Source organism: Panicum virgatum, chromosome 9N (assembly GCF_016808335.1).
Source record: "Panicum virgatum strain AP13 chromosome 9N, P.virgatum_v5, whole genome shotgun sequence".
Taxonomy (NCBI): domain Eukaryota; kingdom Viridiplantae; phylum Streptophyta; class Magnoliopsida; order Poales; family Poaceae; genus Panicum; species Panicum virgatum.
In genome coordinates, this window is record NC_053153.1 from 59,082,041 (window position 1) to 59,093,176 (window position 11,136).

Genomic DNA, 11,136 nt, shown 5'->3' on the forward strand with positions numbered 1-11,136 from the left:
GCCTTGCCCATGGCGCGGCCGGTGTGCTCTCTCCCCGCGCGTCGTCGCGTTGCTTGCATTGCTCCCCGCTGAAGCAACCGCGGTTGGTGAGCGAGGGAGATGGAGGGAGGACAGCGACGCGGGGGATCTTGGAATTGGATTGGACGATGCGATGCAACGGTATCTCTCTTGGTAGCGCGTACGGTCTGCGATGGCGACACCCGGCCGGGGGGATCGTCGGATCTCTCTTAAAAATTTAAGCGAGTGAGGTGGGGAGATGCTGTTACGCTAGTTGCGACTTGCGACGTTTGATCACGCACATAGATGAACCCGTACTATGCATGCATCTTCATCTTTTTGAATTTTGATTTCTGAACCGATTTGCGTTGGAACGGAGGGAGTACGTACGTAGAATTCTTGATGTTGCAAATTATTCAGATATTTATTATCTTTTGCCGGGCCGGCCAAGAATTTGTTTTTAAGCAAAAAGTCAACAGAGCCAGAGGAAGACCAGATTACTCAAGCTACTAACTGCACATATAATCATTCCACAGAAATAATAATAAATCTAACTAACTACTGCACGGCTAAATATATTTAGGGGCTGTTTGGATCAAGTGCTAGCGTTCAAAGATGCTAAACTTTAGCACTAGTTTATCCAAATAAGAGTGCTAATATGGTGGGCTAAACTTTAGCCAAGATTTAAAAATTTTAACAAGAGGGTCGTATGTGCTAAAGTTTGACATTTAGCTTTAACACATCCAATCAGGATCTTATTGCTAACAATTTGTAAATGGTAGATACCAAGAGAAATGGTCAGAATACTTAGGGAATTATACATGCTAATTTATTTGTCACGGATCGTTCATTGTCAGAATATACAAAAGGCTCAACCGACTCAAAGTTTAAATATAAATAGTTCGCCTATGGTGGCCTTTAATTATTTGTGGCGGGAACCATGCATGTGTGTGCGTGTCCTAACAGACATTTTACTCTTTTCATTGGTTGTTATATATGTGGGGGTGCGCAACAAGAATATGATTATTGATGAGCTGAAAAAAAGAAAATCTATTGACATACGGATGCCGCTAGATGTGTCAATTAGTGACCCTTAATTGCATCTTCAATCCTCCTTAGTTTATTTTATACTATTTCTCCAAATCAAATCTCATTTTGAAAAATTATTATAAAATTTTGAACTAAAGAGGGATAAAAGTGTACTTAAGGATCACCAATTTGCACCACGAGATGTCACGTAGTTGCCAAGTAGGCCTATCACCACTGAACAAACAACCACTCTGTCTGTTCAGTGGTGGTAGCTCATCAGATGTAGTACGAATTTGCAATTCAGAGATCTAGCTAGCTAGGTGCTATACCCGATCGAGCAACTTTAGAGAATCGTCGGTGATTTTTGCTCTCCATCGCCCATCGTTTTTTTAGAGTCTCTAGCTTGCAAAAGTGTCATCATCGCCAAAGACTCGCTTCTGGGCCGTGAGCCCGTGACAGAGGCTTTTTTTTTCATTTTTATATTAAAAAAACAAAATTTCAAAAATATATGCCGAATAGGGAAATTTTCAAAAATGGGTACCTGTCGCCCCCCTAATGGGGGGCGGGGTGCCTGTCGCCCATCTAGTTGGCGACAGGACCTAAATGTAAAAAAATTACATTTAGGTCCTGACGCCCAGGGCGCATTAAATAGTAAACTTGTAAAATCGATATAAAATATTAGAAAAATTAGAAAAATACAAACTCAACTGTTCTGAATTCTATGAAACAATATCTACAACTTTTGTTACATAAATTTTTTCATTTGATCAATGTATCTTTCTCTATTTAAATACCAGTTTAATGCAATTTTATTTAAATCTCAAGATTCATCCTTTGGATGCATGTCAGCTTTGCCCAGAGTGTTGCATATGGTGAGCATAAGCTTGTACAAGATTAGTAGGCCCAGAAAACATTTCTAGAATAAGTGTTTAAATTAGATCTTGCAATATGTCTAGTTTAAATGGGTTATTTATCCATGCTGCTATACTGAGTTTTATAAGCCATAACTTTTACAATACCATTATTTTATTTCCTAAGAACTATCAAAAAAGTTTGGTAAATTTTAGATAAGCACAACTAGACCAAATGAATTATTTCAGATTTTTCAAGGTACAAGAACTATTTTTCTTGATTTAGTGCATTTACCTTAGTCTTAATTCATTTGGTCCAGTTGTGCTTATCTAAAATTTACCGAACTTTTTCTATAGATCTTAGGAAATAAAATAAGGATACTGTAAAATTTATGGCTCTTAAAACTCAGTATAGAAGTATGGATAAATAACTCATTTAAACTAGATATATTGCAAGATCTAATTTAAAAACTTATGCTAGAAGTGTTTTTTGGGCCTACCAATTTTACACAAGCCTATACTCACCACATGCAACACTCTGGCCAAAGATGACATGCATCCAAAGGATGGATCTTGAGATTTAAATAAAAGTGCATTAAACTAGTATTTAAAATAGAGCAAGATAAATTGATCAAATGAAAAACTTTATGTAACAAAAGTTGTAGATATTATTTCATAGAATCAAGAACAGTTGAGTTTGTATTTTTCCGATTTTTCTACAATTTTATATCAATTTTACAAGTTCACTATTTAATGCGTCCTGGGCGCCAGGACCTAAATATAAAAAAAATTACATAGGGGGCGACAGGCACTCATTTTTGAAAAATTCTCTATTCGGCATATATTTTTGAAATTTTATTTTTTTTAAATATAAGAATGAAAAAATATCCGTGACAGAGGTCTGTCACGGGCTCACGGCCCAGAAGCGAGTCTTTGATTCTCTCAGCCCATGGATAAGATTTCTAGGACTTTCTTGTTAGGCCAGGCCTTTGTGAGGCACAAGCTTCTTCAATCCAAACTCCACGTCTCGACGGTCCGCCACAGTGGGCGCTGTTGGGGTCACTCACGTAGCTGTCGCAACAAGCGGCCTTCTAAGATTCCGTATTTTGAGGTTAACACTGGCCCAATAAATTGGCCCATATATGTATTCTAGTCAAATTTGTTGCTGCAATAATTTCTTTGTTCGGAACCATTTTTCAATTATTCTTGTAACAAAAAATAAATTGTTCCGCAACAAAAAAAGTATTCCACATTATGTGATGATTTGACTGCCAGTCACACGTGTGACTCTTAACATTTGCCACCACAGTTTGGTTTGGTGATCCACAAACGTTGCCGTGTCAAGCAAGTCAGCATTAGATTTGGGACCGAAACGGCGACAGAGGGTATGAAATGGAAGTCTTTAAGAATTCTCCGAAAAGCCGACTCTAATTCATTGCTCAAAATATCTCTCTTCTAATTGTCAAGGTGTCACAAGCCAACTCATGATGAGCTCACTTTAGAAATGATTAGAAAAAGCTTGATGCGAAAAACGGAAGGAAGGATTAACAAAAAAAACTATAGCAACAATTTACCAAAAAATCCGAAAGGACCCTCCAATGAAAAACAATACCAGAACATTTTTTAAGAAATATCAGAACATTTTTTACTAAGCGTGCTAGAGTTAATTAAAATTATAAAAATAAAAAAACTAATTAAAACTATCTAATTAAGCATGCAAAGATTTACGAACAATGATAAAAGCAAAATCTAATTAACACAATCTAATCAACTAGTAGAATAATGTGAGCAAGAAATAAAACAAGAGTTCAGAAAATAAGCAAGGATTTTTCAAAAAGAAAATAAGCAAAGCAAAGGAAAAAAGCCTAACCTGAGTTTGGGATGAAAGTGGCGCTGGCTTCCGGCCTGAGGCAGCAGGTAGCTGGACTTCATGCCCCACCATGGGCCTCCTCCCCCTTTGCCTGGGCCTCCGCTCGGGTCCGGCTGGACCGCAGGCACGGCCTGCTCGAGCAAGGCAGCGTGCCCTGCAAACGCTCGAGCGCCTTAGCCGCCGCCGCAGGCTTGATTCAAAAATATTCAAAAAATGCGTAACAAGAAAAACGCACGGGAATAGACAAAGTAGCATATGAAAATCAAAGAGCAAGAACTTGAATCTCAAAGCCCAAAGAACACGAGGAGGTTAGGGCATATATTCCCAAGAACATCTCCATACAAACTCTAATACCAAAATAAGAAAAAATAGAGAAGAAAATGAAACTAAGGTTGGAGAAGTACACTCCTATTAGCCATGCCTATCTTATAAGGCTTTTGACCAACGATGAAAATACTTCTATGCTAATAACTACGACACACATTCCCCTTCAAGTACCTTGGGCTGCCGTTGACCATTCAGAGGCTACGACGAGTTGATTTCCAACCACTCATCGACAAGGTGGCTGGGAGATTGAGCTCCTGGCAAGGGCGCCTGCTAAGCATTGCGGGATGTAACACGCTAGTCAAGGCAGTGCTCTCCTCTCAACCAATCTATTTCCTAACTGCGCTCAGGGCTTCTGATGAGGTGTTCGAGGAAATTGACTCAAGGCGCAGAAGATTCCTTTGGGCTGGCCTTGAAAGGATTTCAGGAGGCAAATGTAAGCTCAATTGGCGTAGATGCAACAGGCCGACTAAGCTAGGAGGGCTTGGGATTCTTGACCTCAGGAAGTTTGCGCGGGCACTACGAATTCGCTGGCTTTGGCACTATTGGAAGAGCGACAACAAGCCTTGGGTAGGAACAGAAATCCCATGTGACGAAATGTACCGATAATTGTTTAATGCGTCCACCACAATCACTATTGGGGATGGAAGTAAGGCTCATTTCTAACAGTCAGCGTGGCTGGAAGGCCAAGCACCAAAAGACTTGGCTCCTAACTTGTTTGCCTCCAGTAAAAAAAGTGCTTATCAGTTAGAGCTGCGATTCAGGATAACTCTTGGGTGCGGCACATCAGGATCCCACTGCTCACCTCTCAGCAGCATTTTGTGGAGTTTGTCAACCTTTGGACACGGCTGCAATCTGTTGAGTTACGTCCGGGGGTGCCGGATCAAATCGTGTGGAAGCTAAGTGCAAACGGAGAATACTCCACCAAATCAGCGTACATGGCTCAATTTTTGGGTGCCATGGACATGAATCTGGATCAGTTGATATGGAAAGCGTGGGCGCCACCAAAATGTAAAATATTCGCTTGGCTAGCCTACCAGAACCGGTTGTGGACTGCAGATCGGCTTGAACGGAGGGGGTGGCCGAACCAGAAGAAGTGTCTGCTATGTAGACATACGGACGAGTCAGCTCTGCATTTATTTGTGCAATGTCATTACACCAGACGTCTTTGGACCGAGCTTGGGGCCAGTGTACCTACAGCAACCGCAAATATGGCTTCATGGGATACTTGCGATAGCACAGCCCAATGGTGGAAGGTGGCAAGTGCTTCGACTGAACTGTCACCTAAGACGATGCGATCGCTTTTGTTGCTCATTTCTTGGGAAATTTGGAATGAGGGGAATGGAAGAATCTTCCGACACAAAGAGTCCTCGGTCCTAATGTGCTTGCAAAAATCAAGGAGGAAGCCCGTGCCTGGCGCTTGGCAGGAGCTAATTGTCTGAGTGATTTATGGCCCGGAGATTAGAGTAGCTCTCATCTTTTTTCTCTATTTTGGGCTTAGGCCTTTTGCTTTGTTCTCACTCTTCTTTATTAATACATGAATGGCAAAACTCTTGCCGGTTCATTTTCAAAAACCTACGACACACATCCACGCAGGGGCAAAATGATCTAGCTTTTTTGTAGAAGTATCGGACGGACACGCCGCCTTCACGACTTAGCTTCGCCTTGACTAAGCTTCACGATGGCACCACGTGTGATCCGTCTCCGACATCCGGTCGCACTGGACATGCCCTTGATTGTGAGGTCCAAATCGGGAAACCTGCCTGCATGGTTGTTTTGGGGCCGAAACCACCCAAACTGTCCATCTCAACTTGGCCGCCACGTGACCTCCTTGATGTCGACGCATGTCCAGTCTTCACCAAGTGTCTGATGTCTCTATCCCGCTTGACTCGACCGACATTGTCTTCATCCTTCCATGTATTCTTGCTCTTCAGTGCACCACGTGGATCGCCCGTGACTCCTCGGATCCCTCGGTCCAAGACTACTCGCGTTTGTCCTTCACTGCCCTTGGTTCATCGGCACGAACCTTTCGCTTGACTTTCACCGCATCTGTCGACCGTCACGTCGCAGCCTGCGCCTGCACATCACGGGTCAAGAGACATTGAATTCACACAATATTGTTAATCACTCATCATCTAAAATTGACCACCATTGGTCCTCATTAGGATAGATAATAATTAACTTTGAGCACTCTGGCACAAAGAGCTTGATTCGACTACGACCCAAGATATATCTTTATCTTTAAACCCTAATAAGCCACCACATCAAAATCATACATTATTCGCAAGGAACCCAGCTGTAAACTAGCTATACTCTTCTTCCCTTTGCTGCTCCCCACTGGAAAGCACGAATTCTCTTACATGTCTACGTGTTTGTTTTATCTGCAAGCTATTCACATTTGAATATTTGATCTCGTTTCCTCTTTGCACATTCCATGCACTGTTGTATTCATGAGTCTTCTTTTCTATGTCTTTTTGCATTGGTCAGGCATATTTAAGGAGCCATTTGAGATCAAGAGTTAAGTCAAACAGTCGGTGAAGCTTGGCTTTAGTTCATTTTAGCCTGAGATTTTGCAAAACGGTTTCACGTTGCATTCATATGCATTCATAGGTGAAGCCGAAGCCGGAGTCAACTCTCCAAACAAGATCTAAGTCGATCGGCTTATGATTGTGAAATGCCTATAAAACATGTTTCTGTAGTATCTGATCAAATAGGACCACAGTCCACAGGATGGTCGTATGGAGGACTACTTACATTTGCGAGGCAACAGTAGATAACTACCAGATCGAGCTCGCTTTTAGCTTTTGACTCTGACTCTCTGACAGTGCGAAAAGCGACTACTGTTGGTCCCGCCATGCATGCTCCAGAGAGAGAGAGAGAGAGAGAGAGTGTGTGTGTGTGAGTGTCTTGAAGACACACACACACACGTACACGCACTGTGCTTCAAGTGATGGACTTGTAGACGCAGGCAGAACGACGGCAGAGTCTGGGAAAATAACTAACACGTACACACACAGCCACTGGATCTCCGGTCGAGCAGTGCCAGCTGAGCGCGACACGCACGCGACTGCTGGGCCCGGCGCCACAGTGGCTGGACGCAGGCGCAGTCAGACGATGGGACACAGACCATGCCACTGCCAATGCCATGCGCGCGCGAGGCGTGCACTGATGCGGGTGCTACAGTGCGCGCCCGACAGTCGCTGGCGGATCAGATCCAGCCGTGCGCGCGCGCAGGCAAAGGATACGGCGACGACGCCTTTTAGCGCGTCGTGCAGGGGCAGGGCATCGATCCGGTCAGCTTGCTTTGTCGCCGGGTCAACCCGGAATAGTAGTAATTGAATTGGTGGTGACGGCGGGTTGAGATATTTGATTTACTCTAAAAAAGACAAAAAAAATATATACATACAAAAGTTATTCTCTTTATCTTTGACACCTCAGGTCAATAGATATTACGTGTGTATATATACATTCACAATAAACAACTACTACTAGCTACTAGAACTGATTAAACATAAACATAAGTTGATCCTTCTATAATGTCTCGGCGACTCTCCTAGTCTCCTACACAAGATAAATGTATGCATTAAGTTCTTACCGCGTCTACCAAATTTTGGGATTTATAGGATCAGAATGAATAGTAAATTCTTGTATTTATCTGAAATGCCACTGAGATATAAAATCGATATGGCTCATTGTTTCTAACCCTTATCTATACCATATGGGTATAAATTCAATGTGTTTTCATTTACACGTATAGACTTGATCAATTGGGGAGGAGGAGCCAATGCCCAGGGTGGAGACATAGGGATTTAGTTTAGGAGGAGGTTTTCTCCTCCATCTCCATCTCTTCTTCCTCTTTTTCTTCATCTTTCTCCTCTCTTCTCATCTTTCTCCTTTACTTGCATTGGAGATTTTGGCCAGTAGGGGAGCTCCTTTACATGATCATCCTCGATGTTCGATCGATCTCTTCAACAAATTCATCAGCTATACAAACTGCACTGGTATAGATAAAGTCATTTGCAGAACATGCCAATCACTTATCTGCAAGATCGCAACGTGAGTAATGAGGGTCAGTTTGGTAGAGCTCCAACTGATTCTGATTATCTATGGGAGCTAATTCTCTGAGAGAAGTGATTCACTAGCTGAAAGTGATTCTCTAAGATTAACTTTATGAAAAATAGATCCAGTGTGCGAAGTGAATCAGGAGAAGCTACATTTTTCAGTTCCCATCTCACCAATTCATTTAAGAGAATCACTCTACGGAATCAGCATAGAACCACTTCTCTCGGAAAACTATTTAGCAGAGCTTTCAGAAGCTGCTCTGGAAACTCTGCCAAACATCTTGAAGCAGTTGCAACAATCCACTCAGCGTCCGGACCCCTCCAGATGGTTTTTTAATACCTTTTTGTGTCCCTTCTTCCACGTGTAGAGTTTTTTTTTGCATTGCTTGCTACATGTGCTTGCAATGTCACACGTGCTCAACTTTTATGAAAGAATGACAGCGCTTTGGCTAGGTCGACCTTTTCTTTTCAAATTTTAAGGGATTCCGACTCGTAGGGATCAAAATGAGTAACGGCTGCAGGGAGCTCTAGAGCAATGAATTACCTGTACGTAGACGGTAAGCATGAGGTAGTAAGACTTAGAGTTTCAAATACTGGTGGATAAAGAGTTCATCATTTAGTACCAGCTCTTCTTCTGATAATGGTGAGCCGAACAATGTGATTTTTACATTCAAACTCTAAAGATAGGTTTGAATTGTAATTGGCTGCTGTTTGCAAGAAAAAAAAATATTGGAGGATCAAGCTAGCGATCGACGAAGTTCAGCAGCCAGCGTCCTATACTATAGATGCATGCATGATGAATGAAGGCGTACTGTTGACAACTATTACAACTAGATGGAGCGAGCTAATAACACTACCAAATATCCTCAACAGGACACAGCTGTTGCTTAATAATACTGTAAGATAGTTTTTTTTCTGTTTGTTTTGGTGTTTTGAGAAACTTGACCAGGTAACTCCGATCCTTTTCTAAACACAGACGAATCACTTTGGAGCTCGATCGTACCAGTTTTAGATGAGAGAAGAGCAAAAAATGAATTTTGTAGTACCTGGCACAGAGCACCATAATTGGTGCTATATTGCTGCTAAACTAGCAGCAATTTTCTGACCAATCAATGAATCAATGCATCAGGAACTAGCTGCTTTTGTTCAACTAGGCGTATAGCCCGAACATTTGCGCGGCTAGTATTGAAAATTCAAAAATTTGCATGTTATTGTATTCTTACTTAAAGATTATACTATTTTTTACAATACATCACCCTGTTCATTATCGTAAATTATGTTTTATTGTTGGTTAAAGCAATTCAAATATGATTTACCTATAATAACAATTTGATTTTTTGAGCTTTAATAATATTATGCATATAATTATTCTTATTTTTATTTTATTTTAATTAATTGTTGTTAGCTTTAGTTTTTATTAATAGTGTATATTTAATTTTTCACAATGGCATTGGTGGGTGATTTTTAATTAGGCATAGGGATATTTTATGCTAAATTTATCATAATGGCAATGATGGGTAATTTTTATTTTTCTCCGATTAATGTGAGAATTTCTAAACCTTGAGAGCGAACGTGAAGACTCCGTTTGTTGGTCAAATAATAAAATAATAGATATAAGAAATTAAACAAACAATTATCGATCTGCCTCTGACGCCAACCACAGTTCATCACTACAAACTTAGATCCAAGCTCACATTCTCTTTTATCTCCGGTAGGGTGGGGACTTCTTGCGGCGAAGTGGACCATGACGATGAGGAGGTCGACTGCGAGAGCGTTGCCGAGCCTGCACCTCCCGCCACCACCACTGCCTGGTGTCGCCCGATCAAAGACAGAGGTGGCCGATCTTGACGCCGCGTAGCCAACTGCGTCGTCGTCCCCGCACCAACGACGACGCCGCCGGCACAGGGCCGCCAGAGCTTGGACCCTGGCGCGATGTAATATGCAGCACCTGCCCACGCGGGGTAGTGCGGCGGCGGCGGCGGTGGCGGCAAGCCGGCGTAGCTCGGGTAGAGGCGGGCGGGGTCCAGCGGGAGCGGGTAGTACTGACCGTGGCGCATGGCCATGGCCGTCTGGAAGCGCGCCCGCTTCGCGAACTGCCGCTCCTGCTTGTGCGCGTTCTGGTGCCCGCCCAGCGCCTGCGACGTCCGGAAGTTCCGGCAGCAGTAGCGGCACTCGAACCTCCGGCCCCCTGCGCCGCCGTCGCCGATTGCGCCCAGACCCGGCGCCACCTGGGCAGCCGCCTCCGCGGCTGTGGTGGTGGTATCTTTGGCGGCGCCGGCTTCTTTGGCGACGGAGGGGTAGACGACGACCGTGGCAGCGCCCCGCGGGACGTCGAACCCGAACAGCCGGATGGGCGCCGCTGGGTTGGAGGTGGGCGGCGGCGGTTTGTCGCGGCCGGCGAGGCGGATGAATGGAAGCTGCGAGAACGAGTTGATGCTCGCGGCCGCAGCGGCATTGGATGAACCTTGGGCACCTCGCTCGCTCATCCTCTCGTTGCCTAGCTCTAGCTGGCTCGAGTAGGGTTCGGACTCGGAGAAGTGCAGGTGCCGCTAGATTGTGCTGGAGTTGTGAACTTGTGATGTGCTGATGGTAGAGAGGATAGGACAAACGGGTTTAAATGAAACTAAAAGAGTTGGGACTGGGCCCGCTGCAGCTACAAAGTTAGGACTTTTTGGGATGCAGTCATGCAGCGCAGTCCATCAATAGGAGTGTTATAGGAGTCTCATAATCATTAAATATGCTGATATGACATAAGAGAAAGAAGAGGAAATATCATGGGATGTGAAAGGAGTGTCGTGGTGATGACATTCCTCTGACTCGGTTATCTAGTTTATAGTCTTGATAACTGTGGCATGATATATTCCCCACTAAGACTGGCGTTAGTTGTAGATAGAGGTGCAAATGGATGCCTCGTAAGGTATCCATTTTCTCTATTTACTTTAAACAATTATACTAATTTCTTAAAATGAGATCTTATTTTACAAAATTAATACAAACTTTTGAA

At 43.3% G+C, this 11,136-nt stretch overlaps 1 protein-coding gene across 1 annotated transcript; it reads right to left on the minus strand.

The window, feature by feature from the left end:
* Window positions 1–9,802: 9,802 nt before the first annotated feature.
* Window positions 9,803–10,618, minus strand: LOC120689174 (zinc finger protein GIS-like). The gene has a single exon (XM_039971497.1). The coding sequence runs from the start codon at window positions 10,616–10,618 to the stop codon at window positions 9,803–9,805; it is 816 nt and encodes a 271-aa protein (XP_039827431.1).
* Window positions 10,619–11,136: the final 518 nt, after the last annotated feature.